General features: G+C 40.9%; 1 protein-coding gene across 1 annotated transcript in view; it reads right to left on the bottom strand.

Moving 5' to 3' along the window:
- Nucleotides 1–16,562, bottom strand: part of pdcl (phosducin-like) — a 36,066-nt gene extending 19,504 nt beyond the window's left edge. The window contains exons 1-6 of the mRNA XM_041810337.1: nucleotides 16,349–16,562; nucleotides 16,178–16,261; nucleotides 6,144–6,260; nucleotides 2,676–2,816; nucleotides 2,451–2,594; nucleotides 1,999–2,180 (exon numbers count right to left, since the gene is read on the bottom strand). Coding sequence (XP_041666271.1) covers nucleotides 1,999–2,180; nucleotides 2,451–2,594; nucleotides 2,676–2,816; nucleotides 6,144–6,260; nucleotides 16,178–16,261; nucleotides 16,349–16,355 — 675 coding nt within the window. The 5' untranslated portion in view covers nucleotides 16,356–16,562. The remainder of the gene's footprint in view (nucleotides 1–1,998; nucleotides 2,181–2,450; nucleotides 2,595–2,675; nucleotides 2,817–6,143; nucleotides 6,261–16,177; nucleotides 16,262–16,348) is intronic.
- Between the last annotated feature and the right edge of the window lie 3,074 nt (nucleotides 16,563–19,636).

Raw genomic sequence — 19,636 nt, forward strand, 5'->3', positions numbered from 1 at the left:
AATGGTATAAAGGTGAGTGGTGAACTACCATAGGTAAAAAAAAAAGGTAAGGTTACCCAAAACTGAAAAATAATTTACATTTCAGGATTATACAAAAAGGCCCTTTTCAGGGAATGGAAATTGGGTTAACAATTTAAAGCTTTTCTGCAGCAATGGTGGTTGATCAAGCCTTGAAAGCTGGTGCTACTAATTCCTACAGGTGTTCCAACTTTCCTTGATTACTTACAACCCCCTCTGTCTGCATAAAAGCAGTGTTGGAACACACTGTGGTATCATACCCTCGTGAGCATCGGTTGAACAGTATTGTACTGCAGAAAGTAGTGTGTTGCTACAAAAATGGCGAGAAAAAGGCAATTAACAATGGAAGAGAGACAGACTATCATAACACTTGAAATTGCAAATTCCTACAGAGAAATTGCAAAGAAAGTCAAGGTGTCAGTGAGTACAGTTTCCTTCACCATCAAAAGGCACTTAGAAACTGGGGAAAACTCTGACAGGAAGAGGTCTGGCAGACCCAAAACCACAACTGAGTCAGAGGACAAGTTTCTGAGAGTAAACAGCTTGCATGATAGGCGGCTCACAGGACAACAGCTTAAAGCTCAGCTTAATAGTGGTCATAGCAAGCAAGTCTCAGTTTCAACTGTGAAGAGGAGATTTCGAGCTGCAGGACTGACAGGATGAGTTGCAGCAAGAGAGCCATTGCTCAGACGTCAGAATAAGACAAAGAGGCTTGCCTGGGCCATGAAACACCGCCATTGGACCACTGAAGACTGGAAGAAGGTATCACAGACTGATGAATCAAAATTTGAAATCTTCGGTTCATCACGCAGGATCTTTGTATGCCGTCAAGTAGGCGAAAGGTTGGTTCCACAGTGTATGACATCAACCATCAAACATGGAGGAGGAAGTGTGATGGTCTGGGGCTGTTTTGCTGGATCCAGGGTCAGTGACTTGTACAGAGTGAGAGGCACCCTGAACCAAAACAGCTACCACAGCATTCTGCAGCAGCATGCAATACCCTCTGGTAAGCACCTAGTTGGCCAGGGGTTCATCCTACAGCAAGATAATGACCCAAAACATAAGTCCAAGCTGTGCCAGAACTACCTCAGGAAAAAAGAACAAGGTGGTAAGCTTGAAAACATGGAGTGGCCAGCACAGTCTCCAGACTTAAACCCCATCAGGCTGGTTTGGGATGAACTGGACAGAAAAGTTAAAGCAAAGCTACCTTTAAGTGCCACACATTTATGGGAACTTCTGCAGCAGATTTGGGAAGAACTTTCAGAAGAATATTTGATTTCTGTTGTAGAAAGAATTCCATGAGTGTGTTTAGCTGTTATATCTGCCAAAGGTGGCTACTTTGATGAGTCAAAAGTTTAGAGTACATTTTGGTCTATAAATTGTTTCCATGATTTCTTTTTAAACTCCAGTTGCTTATTTGTACTATGCTTTCATTTCAGAGTGCAAGGACACATTAAACATAATGATTTTCAAGAAAAAAAATGGAAAAATTGGGGTGTTCTAAAACTTTTGACCAGTAGTGTATGCATTAATGTGGTGTTCCCCAGAGGTCTACTCTTGGCCCATTGTTGATCTGAATGTGTCCCTCAGTCAGGTTTCTCTCAACCATGATGCCCTCTTCAGTTGCTTTGCAAATGATGCCTAATTTCTTGTCCCACTGCAATCTAAGACGTCTAGCAATCAGCTAATTTTCTCATTCCAAACAATGATGAGTGTTAGATGTGTTGACAACTGTTGCCAATAAGACATGATAAAGCAGCATTTCTACCAGCCAGTTCAAGGCAGCTTTAGTAAGCATGCAAAATTATTAACAAGACTGATTTTATGATAAGGAAAGGTCATTGAAATAAGAATTTTTTTTATCTGTTTTTAATGTTTTTGAATCTAGATTAGTTTTCTATTCTTTTCCATGTCTAAATTCATTTAGTGTCCTAAAAATAAATTTTGTTCTGATCATAAATGAAAAACATGTAGACTAACCCCATGTGCGAGAGCCTTTGTGAAGCCTAGACCCATTCGATTGTAGGTTTTAAAGAACTGATGGGTGAAATGTTGTGCAAAGAAGGCAAACATGAGGTTGGTGCCCTGGGGGTCAGGTCTGAACGTTCTCCTCTTTAGCAGCCTCTCAACCAGCAGCTCAGGGTCAGGAAGCCCAGCCTTGCCTGAAGAGAAACAGCACAGTGTCAGAGAGAGCACAGGGCAAAACAGAGATACACCCACACCTCTAGTCATAATAGTGAGAGTGTGTGTCTGTGAAAACAGAGCTAATGCTGTGAACACATCCACAGCACTAAGAGGCATTCAAGGTCGTAACGTCTGCAGGCATGTTACGGGGTCAAAGATTCACTTATACTGTAACAACAAGGAGATACACTGAGGGTCTGCTGTGCATATTTGTGATGCATTCACATCATGCAATGACTGATGCTGACCTTTGACCCCCAGAGGTGTGGGGCAGTCCTCTGGCACAGGGGGCAGAAGCCGAGTGTAGTAGCTCAGATTGTAGTACGACTCCCAGCTGAGGTAGCTGTACTTGGAGTTGTAAGTTGGAGGACTGGGTATCAGGTTGGATCTAACTGTTCATGAAAGGAAGGAAAAGGTTATTAGATGCATTAAATTTAAAACCAGATGTTTTGTAATGAGTAACCACTCTAGACCTGTAAGGACAAGCCGCATGAGAACGTCCCGTAGGAAGGTGTAGTTGATGATGTCCCACAGCCAGCGGAAATGAGTAAGAATGTAATGCACTGCATCTGGGCTGGGCTTCAAGAACTGACGCACTCTGGTCCAGAACTCAGCTGTGGTGAGAGGAATGATGAAAACACAATCTTATTACTGGAAGAAGAGGGCAAGTGGGAATACAGAATGGAAATTCACTCAGAATAACAAAATGATTATTTCACAGTCCAACAGGAATGACCTGGTTTCACACTGCCGATTCACCGCCCACATCTCAGATTGCTCAGCGATTCATTAAATGGAATGGGAGACAAAAGGCACTGCAGCAGGATTTAGGCAAAGGCACATTTCCACAGAACAAAGAGGGCAACTAAAGTTCAAGGACACCAAAACAGCTTAAAGCTGAGATAGTATCTGTTTCAGATGTGTGTAGCTCTAGTTTAAATGTCACATATTTTACCCATTTTAGACAAGTTCATATTGGTCTCAGAGGTCCCCAAAAAACACTCCAGTGTTGGATTTATGTATGTCTAAAAAAATTCTCTGTCTCAGCCTAGCTCAGGACGAGCTGTTTCTTTGTTTGTGGCTTTAAATGTTAACGAGCTGTCTGACTCTGCCCTACTCAGGAAATGTGGATGTGGCAGAAAGGATGTGGCTCTCCTGGTCCGGAGAGGAGTGCAGAACTTTCTGCCAAGTGGGGAGGGCCAACCAAACCTGTAGGGGGGGCTAACTCCCTACATGACATCATGGGGGGGGGGGATCTGAGACCGGCTTGTTTTCCCTACATTCCTCTTGCAGTTGGTGATTAATAGAGTCCTAGCTTAAACTTATTACAGCTAACTAGCTATACCCTCATAAATAAGATTGTGGTGTTTGTATTTTCAGTCATCTCTAAAAAATAAACAAACAAATAAACAAATAGGCCGCTATGTCAAAGTATTTCTTTAAACTGACCAATCAGAGACCTCACAAGAACAGTTTCCTCCCCTCTGCCGTCAGTTTAATGAGCAGTACTCCAGCCCTCCCTTAAATAAGTTTGAGCCTCATTATATATATTTTTTTAATATGCCTCTTATTATTTTTATTATTCCTCTTCGTTTTTTGGGGGTTTTTTTGCACCAGGCACAGAGTCACATTTCTTGCATGGGAAAACCCGATTCTGACTCTGGAACAAACAAATCAGCTGCAATGTTAGAGTATTCCCTCAAAGTAGCCAATCAGATTTTGTTCACAAAATAAACTCAGTAGAGTGTCATTGTGGGGGCAGCATCAATGTACTGTAACTTGTTAGGTATATACTAGTGTTGTAGTACTCGAGACCGGTCTTGGTCTTGATAAATGAAATGGGACTTTTGAGTACATGTTTTGTGGTCTTTGGAAACCTTTAATCTGTCGACTTTATTAAAAAGAAAATGAAAATTAACTAAATTATAATCAGTTACAAAATTGATTCTTATGGTCTTGGTCTTGTCTCGGTCTCGGTCTTGACTTGGTCTCGATTCCTAAAGGTCTTGGTCTTGTCTTGTCTCAGTGCACTCTGGTCTCGGGCAAGTCTTGGTCTTGGACAGTGTGGTCTTGAGTACAACACTAGTATATACAGTGGTGTTTTGGCAATATTTACATGTTTGTGAGCAAAAGAGATGAATCTCTTATCTCTGTTTTTGGTCTCCACCATCCAAAAGAAATAAACCTGGTGCTGTAGCTTCCAAGTATGTTACTATGATAACAACCAAGATGGCATCAGCTCAACATCAGCACCCTCATCAGAAAAGCCCAACAGAGGATGGAGAATATCATCATCCGCTCTGCAGAGAGGGTAATTGCAGTCGACCATCCCTCCATGACCTGTGCATCTCCAGTTGAGGCATTATGGTAAAATTGCTGCGGACCCCCTTTCAACCAAGGTCATGGGCTTTTTGAGACCCTCCAGTCTGGCAGGAGGCTGAGGTCCATCAGGACCCAAACCCCACGCCACAAGAACAGTTCTTTCTCTTTGCTGTTGGTCTAATGAACAGTACTCTGGCCCTCCCCTCTTTACAATATAAGCTTAGTGGAGTGTCATTGTGGGGACAGCATCAACATATTATAACTTGCTAGGTTTATATGGTGTGTCTGAAATATTTGCATGTCTCGCACTTTGGGATTAAAACAGATGAATGTCTTATCTCTGTTTTTGGTCTCCACCATCCTGAGGCTGGCCACAAAATATGATAGACAACTTTTAAATCTGAAATGATTTCAAACAGTTTTTCATCTTTAATCCTCTGAACACACTCTAGACAACTCAGCCAGTCTGTCGTATCACTGGAGACCACACACCTGCCGACAACCTTGTGTGATCACGTGACATCAGAAAAACAAACATGGATGTCTGTCGATACCCTCTTGCTGTTCCTCCACAACAGGCTGTCCTGCCATGAGTTAAAGGTGCAGCAAAAATCATTCAACAAGGGAAAGAATCAGGATGAAATCTGTGTGCTGCTTAGTGATGGAAGGGGCTAGACTGCGTGTTTGCAGAGCTGGATTTCCACTCAAAATATCTGGCTGCTGTAACCTTAAATGACCCAATGAGATCAGTGGGATTCAGCCAACAGTAAAGTTGCGAGCCAGGAAGCTAAACAATTGGCTGAATCACGCTATAAAGAACTTTAATGCAGAGAAGTGCAAGTTTTATGACAATCCTGGTAGCATTTGTTGATGCCAGAATGTAAATAAACAGGTATGTTGATGCTTTATTGAAAGAATAAAAACCTGTAAGGCTGACTTGGACCAGAAAAAGTTTTTTTTTTTTTTTTTAATTTTGGTGTAGGTGAAGTGTGTTTGGGTCTCTAAAAAGCTCATAAAGTTGTTCCTGAGTTGTTTTGTTTGTGTGGAATCAGCTACAGAAGTGGATGTTTTTTAACGTACCATAAACATTAGTTCATATTAATGTTATCACACTGTACTGTTATCACTGCCTGTTTGACTTTGATAGTCCTTTCCTCTCATCACCACCCACTTCATTGTCCTTCCTCCCTCTGCACAAGCAATGGCTGCTTGTTTAATGCTCAATGATTATGATGTAACGGCATAACTCTCAGCCAAACACATCACATCTCATTAAGCTCTACAGTGTGTGATTCTCCCTGTTAATGAGGAGCAGGGACAGAAGCTGAGTTTGTAGGTGGTTCAGCAAAGACATCAGTGGGAGCAGCTCTGACCCAGCTGGCCTCTTTCTGGCATTTGCTCCTGGTTCCGCAACTTCTCCAAATATTTGGGTCTAGACAAGAAGTCCTAAGTCTGTAAGCCAGCTGCTCTGTAGCGATATTTCCTTACAACAACAAAAAACAGCCCATCATCTGGAGCGTCATGTTTTTAATGTCAAAGCAATAACAGAATATATGAAATTCTTCAAGCTCAGTAATAAGGGAGGATATGAGAACTGGTCACATGACAATGGGACTCACGGACGGTGCAGTTTTCTCCATGGTATCCGGTGTTAGTGCAGTCGCACTCGTACTTGTCCACATCGTATCTTACACATACACCCCAGTGCTGGCAGGGGATGTAACAGCATGGGTTCACTGTGGAAAACAAGACAAAGAGCACATGAGAGAGACTGTTAGAATAAACTCACTGCATAGTAAAAGATTACACTGATAACAAGATAAATTGTTTTAAAATGTGTTTAAGCATGACTTGATTAAAACCACACATGGAAACATCTGTGTAAGCAGCAGATTGGATCACCACTCCTGGATTCCTCTGATGGAAAAAAGATGTGTCTTTCAGAAAAACAGGAAGTCTCATTTTGAGCCCTCAGGATCCACTTTCATTAAAATAACATCTGCCAACAATATTCAATTATTTCATTTAATTTCTTCTCTCAGGTTCAGGACATCTTTTATTGTGGCCTAAATCTACAGTTAAGGTTAGGTGTTTAGTCTAGAGCCCTGAAGGGGGGTTAGGTTTAGGCATTAAGTCACTAAGCGGTTACAGTTAGGGCAAGGTAGCTGGGTAGGGCATACCTTGGAGCCCACACAAAGTCCTATGGTTAGGGTTATTACATAATGTGGCGTTATTACATAATGTGGCATTATTACATAATGTGGCACTACAGGCACGTAAACATCCACGCTGGAGGACTACGGGAGCAAGTTGTGGTCAAACTTAGTCATATGATTAAATTGGGTTATTATTTTTTAACACATTAAGTATTTGAGATGAATCACAAGCGTTAACGTGTTAATGTTAACAGCATTAATGTTGTCATTAAAAATAATGATACTAATGTTGGAAAATGTCTCTAATATCCCCTTAATGCAGAAAAGTTATTCACTAATTACTGCACTGATGCATCAGTGCAATTAATTTATCTATTTTGAATATTTTTTCCTCATGGCTGGAAAAGTTACATTTTTGAAAAACAAAAAGAAGAAAAAAACGTGGTTGTTTGGGTTGGAGCTAGTTAGCTCTGTTAGCATAAAAGTTTGAGGAAATAGTTGGGTTTGCATTGTCCACAGATTGAAAAATCAAAGTATTAATTCCTTGGATGTTTTACCCTTTTAATGATTTAAGAATCAATCATGGTTAATATAATTTGGAGAGACCTCTAATTTTACAATTATCTGTGCGTGAGACGTGCTGCATTTCTGAGATGCAGCTCTAACTCTGGCTGCCAGTCTGTAACAGGTTCCTGCATAGGATCACCGCGGAACTGTGACGTCACAGGACCAAACAGGACCAAAACATGGCAGTTTCCTGGTGAATTTATAAACTCAAATGACTCAAAATGCAGGTATCTTGTGAGTTTTTTAGTTCATTATGTATATGAGAGATGCAAATATATATCCAACAAGATGAACTTGTCTGATCATGCAGGGTTCCTTTTAAAATCAGTAAAAGGGTAAAACATCCAAGGGGGTGACTACTTTTTATAGTCACTGCATGCAGAAATTTTAGTTAAACTTTTACTTAAAGGAAAAATGTGAACACATTCCTTCAAGTAGTTAAGATTTTTGGGGACATTAACTTTAAATAACAACCATTTGGGCTTATTTTAAATTTACAACCATGCAGATGTAGAAATAACTAAAAGATAACATTCCATGAAATTGCTTTGTTGCAAAAATAAAATCAAACCATTGATAATGAAAAAGGCCTTTGTTCTTATACATAAAAACACAGAGAGGAGTAGAGGGGAACGTTTTGACAGCAGATGCACTAACAAGAAGCAACAAGCAAAGTTCAGCATGCTGGTTTGGAGTGAGAAACAAATCCTCAGCCAAAGAGATAAGATATCAGTGTTTGTATCAGACATTCCTGCATCCTAAGATTTATCCACAGGTAATTACCATTCAACATACCAAAAAATCATCCAGGGAATGGGTTCATGATCTTGACAACTTTTATTTGAAAGGAAATCTCCCAAAAGGCAACCCTACTGAAAACCTGGTTCTCTAAACATGCAAAGACTCGCCTCTCTGCCCACGCAGCCCCCATCCTGCTCCATCTCCTAGCAGCACACTCAACACATCACTCACCTCATTACACTGCTATGTAAACTACACATGTACTATCTGATTTAACAGGTCAAACTGAGGTCAAATCAAGCCGATAAGAAGAAACTTTCCTTTGCGTAGGTCACTAACAGTGAGTCAGGATTTTATGCAGGTGAAAAGAAACTTAACCTGTGACTCAGAGTGACACAAACTCTTGTAACTTTCCTTCGGGCTTTAACCATAACAATGACACAACATGATTCAGAATGTATAGTAGGGGAGACTGGGGTCAGTTGTTACGTGCTTAGCAAAGCCACATGAGAGAGCACTGTTATCATGTTGAAATCAAATATTTGGAGAGCCGTCATACTCATTTCTGTCTAGACCAGTGATACACAATGTGTGACTCTTAAGCCACACATGGCTCTTTTCTAACCTGACACACCAGATCGATTTGTTTCACACATCCATCTGGAAAACCATCAATACTAAGCATTTGGGAAAGGGCAGAGTCTTTGAAAAAACCTCGGAGTGCGATTGGATGAACGTTCTGTCTGTCCCATCTTTACGGGCCGATCAGAGCAACACAACACGTGACCTAGCCAAGACCAAGGTGTGCTTGTGCAGCTACAGAGAAATAACACGGACTATGGCGACTGTAGACATGTCAGTACTTTGTTCTTCTTTTAACAAAGAAATGTTGTCAGGTTCTGATAAAACTGGCGCTTTAGCAGCATCCACACTGAGCTCTTCCACCATAACTGCACCGGCCTCTTGTTACTGCTTGCTTACATCACGACTCCGCTGTGCCTGAAAGTACTGCCCCTCGTCGCTGATTGGTCTTGTCACTTTCTAACCAGGCCCAAACGGTTCAGACGGGAGCTTTGCAAGATGGATTCGCCAGTTAGAAACATGAAAATGGGTGTATCCGTCTGCTTTGCAAGGTTAGCTCTTTTCAGTCTTACTTGGAAAAATAATCCCTCCAGAAAACCTCATAAAAAGGGAAATTCTGACCTCAGAAATAATCGGAATGTATTTAAATTCTATCCACTATGATTGGCAGCATGTCTGTGTGTCTGTCTCAATTTGAACGCCACACCGTTCCTCCAATTGTCCCTGATCACTCTCAGAAGACTTCTTAGGTGTACTGGTTCAAAACTGGTGCCATAAAAACATCATAAATAGGTACAGATTTTCCTAAAATGTTGTGCCGAGTCATCATTCAGGGACTGGTTCGGACTCCATTTACTTCGGAAGTCGGATATTGAAGCTGGGAATAATGCCACACCAGAGTTTAATGTGTTCAATTTGAAGAGAGAAAGTGACACAGATGGAAAACAACAAGGAAATACAAGGGAACATATCTAGATGAGATGATACACCTGCCTGACAATCCCTGATGGAAGTAAGCCCTCTTTAAAGCACGTCTCCATGCTCATATTAAATACAGATATGTCAAACGTTGGTGCTAGAAATCACTGTTTATTAGCGGTTATTCGTCAGTTGTGTTATGCAGTGCTGCGTAAACATGTTTGAGTATGTGCCTGTCTACGTGCAGCCAAACGGTGATGCTTTCTTAAAGCTCCACAATAAAGTGCGTGCACTAAAATGTATGTATAAATCAAAAGGCACAGCTGTAATGCTCTCCTTATTATGTTGTAGGCCAATCACGGAAAACTGGCACCAGCATGCAGAGATGCTGAGCCATTATGCAGTTATGTGAGGAAAAACTCCCCTTTCCATTCAAATTAGCCATATGGCATTAAGCATCCAATAATGGGGACGGTAATACTACGGTGTTAAAAGAGTTCAGATTAATCTACTGTATGTGAGAGCAACAGAAGTGCACTGCAGGTTTTACAACGCACAAACTTTCCAGAGATCAGGAAACAATTCCATCTCTGTATGACTATAAGTGATGTGTAAATAAGGTCAGTAATATTACTTTGACTTTGCTATTACTAAGCCATAACCAGGAGTTAAATCAGCCCAGGGAAAGCTTTGTCAAGATGGTGCTAAAGTGAACTCATTCATTTTAGTATTCCTTTTATTAAATGCACTCTCCGTCCTATTCAACATGGATTGCCAACAGGTGTGTGTTTACACACAAGAAAAGAGTCTCGGCAGGACTCTAATCTTACTACTATAATTGGAGAGCTTTCTGTCTGTCTGTCTTGATTTGCAAACCTCCCTGTTGCTCCAATTATCATCATACCTCCTAGAGGACTTCTTGGGTATACTGGTTTGAAACTGGAACCCTGACAAAAGCATAAATGTGTACAGATTTTCTATAAAACCCAAAAGTGACTTGCTGTTTTTTTTTTTTTTTTGCTTCAGTTTGCTCCCCCTCTCCTTTCATTAATTCAAGATGAATGTAAAGTTTTTCCAGTCTTTCAATACTGGTTTTAAGTAATGATATTTAGCTATAAAATGCATTTTTTCTCTTACTTTGTTTTTTCCACTCATCTGAAGTATGTTGTCTCTAAATTTTGTTATTTTCTAACTTTATGTTTAATAATGACCATATTAAACCAGTCTTTTTTAAATATATAAATTAATCATTATTGCATATAGATCATCTTAGATCAGCTGGTATTTCAACACATAAGCAGAATAAAATGAACATTAAAAAAAGGACTTTTTTGTGAAAGGAATAAAACCATCATCTGACGGAGTTTACAATGGGGATTTAAAAAAAGGGATGGCTTATACTAGCTTTAAATTTTAACTCAAATAATTATCATAAAAGACAATAAATAAAGAAAATGCTTGTTAAAAAAATGATATTTTGGATTTAAAAAATATTGAATAAAAATCTGTTACAACACACAAGTGCTAGTGAAGACCTCAGCCTTCACAAATATCCACTTTAAATTACTCAAATAAAAGAAAAACACAAAGATATGTTTATCTTGCATATTCTTTCTTGCAGACATCCGATGGAAATATCCTGATAAAAAATAAAGACTGACAATTAAACAGGACGTTTAAATCTGACAGTATGAGTGTGGGAGACAGACTTACTGGTGTGACATAACTTATCATGTCTGGGTGAAATTTCCTGTTTTTAAGGTTTCTGGGGGATTATTTTTCTAAGTTAGACATTAAAAAAAGCCAAAAGTCATCACACGTGGCTCAAGAGCTATGCGTTGAGAATTACTGCCAAATAAAAGCTTGAAAACCAGCCCTAAAATTAGCGAGATAACAAACCCCATCTAACCCCTTGATAAATATTTTATCCTGGCTATCCCATCTTCAATTAGCAACCAAAAAGTCTGCTTAAATCGAAGCCTTTAACTTCCTCTTCTTAACAAGTGCATGATAATGAAATACCTCCCATAGAGACTTCTGTGACAAACACCACACCAACATGAGAAATTACTCCAACCCAAGGCAATCACTTAATCTCTCACCACATCAGTGCTCTTGTGGTTACTGTGAATGAGCCTGGTGGACTGTATTCCAGTGACATCATGATTAAACACTGTTACCATGCTCTACTGCTTTATCAGGCTTAAAACTATAAATGTCAAGAATCTGATGAAGTTTTCATTTCACTGCTTCCCAACTAAAGAACAAAACGGCTACCAAAACCTAGAGATGAGCTTTATTTTAAGTTAACAAATTTCACAACTGAAAATTAACTAACGAAAATCAGACATTGCTTTTGATTTGTGATTAACAGAATCCTTTAAATCAGTTTCACAAACTAATGAAACTGGCCTGGACAAAAATGACGGTACCCTTAACTTAAAATTTTGTTGCACAACCTTTTGAGGCAATAACTGCGATCAACTTCTGCACCTGTCCCAAGTATTTTGGCCACAAACTGCTCCAGCTGTCTCAGGTCTGAGGGGTTCTTCTCCAGACTTTATATTTCAGCTCCTTCCACAGAAGTCCACTGGGATTTAGATCAGGACTCACAGAAGGCCTCTTCAGAATAGTCCAGTTTGGTTCTTAGCCGTTCTTGGCTGTTTTTAGCTGTTTTTCTGCTCTTTATCCTGTTGGAGGACCCATGACCTGGACTGAGACCAAGCTTTCTGACTCTGGGCAGCACATTTGGCTCCAGGATGTCTTGATAGTCTTGAGATGTCATTGTACCCTGCACAGATTTAAGAGCCCCTGTGCCAGATGCAGCAAAGAACATAACAGAACATAAGCGAGCCTCCTCCATGTCTCAAAGTAGCTACAGTCTTCTTTTCTTTGCTTCATTTCTGCATCTGTGAACATAGAGCGGGTGTGACTGTCCAAAAAGCTCCAGTTTTGTCTCATCTGTCCAAAGGATGTTCTCCCAGAAGCTTTGTGGCTTGTTAATATGCATTTTTGGCAAATTCCAATCCGACTTTTTTATGATTTTCTTTCAACGGTGGAGTCTTCCTCGGTTGTCTTCCATGAAGTCAACTTTGACTCAGACAGAGATGGATGGTGCGTTTTGACACTGATATCCCTTGATTTTGGAGTTCACCACTAAACTCTTTGGAAGTTGTTCTGAGCTCTTTGGCTAGCTTTCGTATTATCCGTCTTGCAGCCACATCCAGAAAGTTGGCTACAGTCCTGTGGATCTTAACCTTCTGAATAATATGGTCAACTTAGAGATGGTCTTACAGCCTCTACCTTTAACCTGCTTGTCTATCATTCTCTTTCTGCTCAGCTCAGCTCCTGGGACAACTGTCTCCTTAGCTTTCTGTACTCCATGTTCACTGTGGTACCATGATACCAAACAGCACAGTAATGACTTTTCAGCCATTAAATAGGCAGACTGATTACGAGTTTGAAGACACCTGTGATGCTGATTACAGGACACACCTGAGTTTAACACGTCCCTATGGTCACATTATTTTACATCTTTTTGAGGGGAACCATCATTTTCATCCGGGCCTGTTTCATTAGTTTGTTTTTTAAAATGGTTCTGCTGACCCACAATTCAACAGCAGTGTCTGATTTTTATGATTTAATCTATATTAAATAGTTTAATTAGTTAATTATATATACATATATATTTATGTACAGTTGTAATATTTGTCCCCACTAACTGTCAAAGTGAGAGGCCTGGGCATATGTGTGATGAAAATTTTTTAAACACTATTTCAGAATGTTAGCACAGGAGGCCTGGCATTTTGTCTCTTTTACAAATAAGATCAAATAAACTTAAATTATTATGATCCTCAGATCCAGAAGTAGCAATGTGGTTTTCGTCCTGGCTGTGGAGCAGTGGACCAGCTCTAATCTCTCGGTAGGGTCCTGGAGGGTGCATGGGAGTTTGCCCAACCAGTCTACATGTGTTTTGTGGACCTGGAGAAGGCATTTGACTGTGTCCTGCGAGGAATCTTGTACAGGGTGCTCTGGGAGTATGGGGTACTGTATCCCCTGAAAGGGGCTGGTCGGTCCCTGTATGACTGGTGTCAGGGCTTGGTCCGCATTGCCGGAAGTAAGTCGGACTTGTTTCCGGTGTGTGTTGGACTTCGCCAGGGCTGCCCTTTATCACCGGTTCTATTCATAAGTGACTTTCATGGACAGAATTTCTAGGCCCGGTCAGGGCGTGGAGGATGTCCGGTTTAGGGGGCCTCAGGATTAGGTCTCTGCTTTTTGCGGATGATGTGGTTCTGTTGGCTTTATCAGGCCGTGACCTTTAGCTCTCACTGGACCAGTTCGCAACCAAGTGTGAAGCAGCTGGGATGAGAATCAGCACCTCCAAATCTGAGGCCATGGCCCTCAGTCGGAAAAGGGTGGAATGCCCTCTACAGGTAGGGAATGAGATCCTGCCGCAAGTGGAGGGCTTCAAGTATCTCGGGGTCTTGTTCACGAGTGAGGGAAGAATGGAACGGGAGATTGACAGGCGGATCGATGCGGTGTTGGCAGTGGTGCGGTCTCTGCATTGGTCTGTCGTGGTGAAGAAAGAGCTGAGTTGAAAGGCAAAGCTCTCGATTTACCGGTCGATCTACGTTCCTACCCTCACCTATGGCCATGAGCTATGGGTTGTGACCAAAAGAACGAGATTGTGGATACAGGTGGCTGAAATGAGTTTCTTCTGCAGGGTATCTGGGCTCTCCCTTAGAGATAGGGTGAGAAGCTCGTCCATCTGGGAGGGACTCGGAGTAGAGCCGCTGCTCCTCCTCGTCAAGAGGAGCCAGATGAGGTGGATCAGGCATCTGGTTCGGATGCCTCCTGGGCGCCTCCCTGGTGAGGTGTTCCAGGCAGGTCCCACTGGGAGGAGACCCCGGGGAAGACCCAGGACACGCTGGAAAGACTATGTGGCTCGGCTGGCCTGGTAACGCCTTGGGATCCCCTGGGAAGAGCTGGACGAAGTGGCTGGGGAGAGGGAAGTCTGGGCTTCCCTGCTTAGGCTGCTGCCCCCGCAACCCGTTCTCGGATAAGTGGAAGAAGATGGATGGATGGATGGATGGATATTATGAATTATCTTCTTTTCCCCTTTTTGAAATTTTTGTTAAAGCAAAGTTATTTTGATTCCATATTCAGATTAGATTAAATAGAATCGATCTGTATTTTAATAAATCATCAGTGAATTGAATCGTAGTCTGTGAATCGAGATTCGAATCTAATCATCCTGAGAAGGAGAGATTCACATCCCTAATATATACATACTTACTTATATATATCATTCATATTTAGGTCTAAAACTCAAAATTGCATCTTCTTTTTGCTGTAGAATTATTCTACTTGTCGTAAATCTCATTTGCTTAGGATCGGGATTAACTGAACTTTTATTTAGTAAACTGGCCCCCATGGAAGTCGACAAAATATGCAATACTTGGTTACTTTTCAAAACTATGTGTTCAAACAATTTAATCTCTGTTATCTTAGTGATTCATGGTATTTAAACTTTCCCAACCTTTAAAAAAATTCAGATCTTCACACAAACTTTAACCAAAAGCAGACGCAGGCCAAAGAGAGAGACAAAGAGCACTGTCCAAATCACACAAATATACTGGCAATATTTCAGAGCTCAGATGCTGCCAGAGGACTTGTGCAATTACAACAGCAGCTGTAACCTGCATTCTAGCATGATTTTACATAAGAAATCACTAAATATTGTGTTTATGTTTTGTATTTTGCTGCTGTGGTAACAAAACACACGTCAGTATTTATACTAGAATTGCATCAAAGTTTGAAAATCGTGACAACCTCTGTAAGTGATAAAATAAAACCAGATGTAAGCTTCACGTCAGGGTGCATTTAATGGTATTAACTTGTCTTTTAAATAAATTACAGAATAAACAAATCCAAGACCCAAAGCTTCCCTACAATGCTGGATTGTTAGATGTGTGCATGATGAGCCATGTGTGAGAAATTTAAACCGCAAACACCGACCTTATCTGACTTTGTGGTCATGTTTTTATGCAGGTAGAAGATCTGAATCAAAGTACTAGGATGAGAAATACTTCAGCTAGGCAAATTAAAAAATCTCTCCCATGCATAAAAGCAGAAACAAAAAGAGCAGTCGACGGCAGACTCTTTTTCATGTGTGCTTTAACCTAAAGGCAGGATGGTATATTGTGTATATAAGGGGTGTTAAGGGAGGGGGTGGTGGTCGTTCAGGTCAGGCTACATGTTTGCCCACAGGACAGGCAGGAAAAGTCTGTTTAATGATAGAAATACAGTATCCAGTTTCATGAAAGCTTGCTTTTCCTGATCTGAATCAATTTTAAAAGGTCCCTTCACCAATTTTCTTCTTTGGAGAGCATCTTTGTGTTGATTAAATCATGTTATTGTATGGGCAGAGGGCCTGCCGGGGCCTGTCTTTGTTGTCACAATTACGGGAATGTCTACAAGGCTTTTGGCAGCTTAACTTGGTGAAAAGGAAGACCTGATAAAACCCCAGGGGAAGGAAAACATGCATGAAGGGACATTTCATACTCTCCTGAACATGTGTTTCCTGTGTCTGATAAATCTTAAAGCATCAAACAGTCACGCTGAAAGACAGTTAGGTAGCTATCCTGACATTAAAACACCCCATCCAAACCCAGTGACCCCTCTCTTACCTGTGCTGGAGGAAACTTCATCCCCCTGGCATGCAGGCTCCCACAACAGCAAGAGAAGAGCCCAAACTGATCCAAGCACAGAGGCTGAAAAATGAAAATTACTTAGATATGATTTTTATCTCCAAAAACAAGCGAGTTGAAGCAAAAGCAGAAACATTCAGACATACTCACATCTCATTACAGCAGCCTCAGCTCAGGAAATGTGCATTCCAAACTCATACAACTGTAGGAAAAGTGTAAACATCCAGACTCTGGACTGAGTCACTGAGTTGTGAGAGGAGATCCAGGCGCTGACACAGACAGTCAGAGAGTGAGTGAGAGTATCAGTCCAACAGGTTAACTCCTGTGAGTGTGGGTGCTGCAGCCCCGCCGCACTGCGCCTCTACGTGCCCTCACTCTGGGAAGAGAAAGTCAGACAGAGGAGCCAAAAATGTGCTTAGGTTTCAGCTCTCCGTCTCCCCCTGCTGGTGCATTCTGAAAAGTTGGCAAGAGGTAAAAATTTGGGAGGATTACAGTGTGGGAAAATAATATTCTCAAATCCTCCTGGCTGTCCTCTCTTTTGGCGAGACAGTAATCCTACTCAGTAGCACAGGTGTTAATAAAGTGGGATTAATAATGGCTGAATACCACTTTGATGCTTCAGTTTCACAGTCCTGGCTGTCTGCATGCTGGGTCAATGTCTGACAATGAAAACAGAGTTATTGTGAATATATCAGACACGCCTACTTTGGCAGCAGCTAAATAAAAAATGCTTTGAGTCAAGGAAACCTAAGAAAGCACTCCTTATCTTTCAGAATCATATCTTTATTTTAAACCTAAATTAAAGCTGAACAAATAAGTCATACTAATAAAAAAAACTGGAGGAGCATTTTACAACTAATTAGGTTAATTTGCAACAACATGACTGGGTTTAAAGGAGCATTTTAGAGAGGCAGAGTCTCTCAGAAGTAAAGTTGACATTTTTCCGGAAGGCATTGTCATGATGATTTGACATTTGCGGTAAAGGTGTCATAATCTAGCGAATGACACTTAATGGCAACATTCATGAAGCCTTATTCATGTTAATGTGTCATGTCATGATTATGACAGCATGTCAGTCTTATGAATAAAACTTGAAGTAATGTCAAAGTGAAAACAGATTTCTACAAAGTAATGTCAATTAAACAAAAACATGTAATGTAATCGACTGTATTAATATTCACCCCCTTTAAAGTGACTGACCTAATCCAACACCTGAGTGCAGTGAATGTGTCTCAGTGATTGAAGTATAAAGACACATGTCTAGAAGGTCCAGTCACTGGTGAATCAGTATTCCTGGCTACCATTACACCATGAAGACAAAAGAACACTCCAAGCAACTCAGAGAAGAGGTTACTGAAAAATATAAGTCAGGGGATGGATACAAAAACATCCAAGGCTCTGGACATCCCCCAGAGTTCAGTTTAATCCATCATCAAGAAATGAAGGAATATGGCACATGTGTGAAGGAGTTCCAAGCTTCAGCAGCTGAGATGGGAGAGACTCTGCAGACAACAAATGTCGGCCAGGTTCTTCACCAGTCAGAGCTTTATGGGAGAGTGGCAAAGAGAAAGACACTGTTGAGGAAAACAGATTCAATCTGAACTAGAGTTCTCCAAAAGGCATGTGGGAGACTCCATGGTCAATTGGGAGAAAGTTCTTTGGTCTGATGGGACCAAAATGGAGCTTTTGGCCATCAGACAAGATCATCCCCACTGTGAAGATCTGTGGTGGTAGCATCATGCTGTGGGGATGCTTCTCAACAGCCAGCCCTGTAAGGCTTGTAAAGGTAGAGGGTAAGACAAGACAATGACCTAAAGCATACAGAGAAAGCTACACAGAAATGGTTTGAAGACAAGGTGAATGTTCTGGAGTGGCCGAGTCAAAACCCAGACCTCAATCCAGTAGAGAATTTGTGGCTGGACTTGAAAAGGAATGTTTCTGTGCAACCTGACAGCTTGAGCAGTTTTGAGCAAAATTGTAGCGTGCAGATGTGGAAGCCTGATTGAGACCTACCCACACAGACTCAGTGCTGTGATTGCAGCCAAAGTTGCATCTATTTCTGTCAAGGTAAGTACACTTTCAAAGCCAAAACTGTACTCTTAATTTATTTAAAACTAAATTAAAGATGCTCCCATAAAAGAAAACAAAATGAAACTTGTTCCACAACATTCTTTAAACAAGTAAGTTGTAATAATAGTTGGCCGAAGTTCATCTTGTGGGTCTGAATAACAGCACTTTCACACAGGAGAAACCCTGCGGCAGCACCAGGAACTGTTGAGAAATCCGTGTGCTGTGAAATGCTGGCATGCTTATCTGTGATTGAAACCACACACTCCCCCCAGATACCGTAAAAGGTGCCAGATCGCTAACTGATAAAGTAATTACATTTGTTGGTTTTGGCACTGACAGGTACTCTGAATTAGAGAACACTACTGAGTACCTCTGAGGGCATTTCACAGCTTTCAGGATTTATCAGCACGGCCTTTCATCTGTTTAGAATGTTCTATGATCATCTAGATATTTCAGAAATTCCTCACTACTTTCACTTTTTAGGTGCAGTAGCTCTGCAGAATAAGGCTCTACTTCTCTTAAAACTAAATGTTTGCGATCATCCGAATGCAATGGCATTTTCCAAACAATTACACCACATTCAATTAGTGGTGTTCTAAGACATTTTCCAGCTTGAAACCATTAAATTTAACCTTTTGACTCACTTGTAAACTGACCTGACCTCCAGCCTTAAACATCCATTATTGTTTGGCTCCTGATAAATATTTACTTTTACTTTGCTGTTGAGGATGTTTGGATATGGCTGAAGAGCATTACCGTGACACAATTCGTTTCATGTTTAAGATGCACTCAGAATGAGCGGTGGGATAGTAGGAGAAGTTCAGATGTAAAACTACAACTTCCTTTGCAAAGTGCAGCACATTTAGAATGTATTAAAACCCCTTAAACTTTTTCAATTTTGTTGTTACAGCCTGACGCTATGGTCAAAATGATTGTTTACTCTCATGAATCTACACTCAATACCTCATCATAACAAAGTAAAAACAGAATTTCAGATTTTTTTCAAATTTATTAGAAATCAAAATCTGAAATATAAAGAGCACAGTGGCCTCCATAATTCCCAAACAAAGGAAGTTTGGCACAACCCGGACTCTTCCAAGAGCTGGTACCCCGGCCAAACTGATCAATCAGGGGAGAACTGCCTTTGTAAAAGAGGAGACCAAGAACCTGATGGTGACTCTGACTGAGCTCCAGAGATCCTGTGTGGAGATGGGACAAAGATCCAGAAGGACAACCATCACTGCAGCATCCACTCATCTGGGCTTACGACAGAGTGGTTAGATAGAGACCTCTCCTCAGTGGGGTAATAAGTGTAGATTGATGAGAATATATATTTTTTCCAACTGTGGCATCAGGTGGCAACATCAG

The sequence above is a fragment of the Cheilinus undulatus genome, linkage group 17 (assembly GCF_018320785.1).
Source record: "Cheilinus undulatus linkage group 17, ASM1832078v1, whole genome shotgun sequence".
NCBI classification, from domain to species: Eukaryota; Metazoa; Chordata; class Actinopteri; order Labriformes; family Labridae; genus Cheilinus; species Cheilinus undulatus.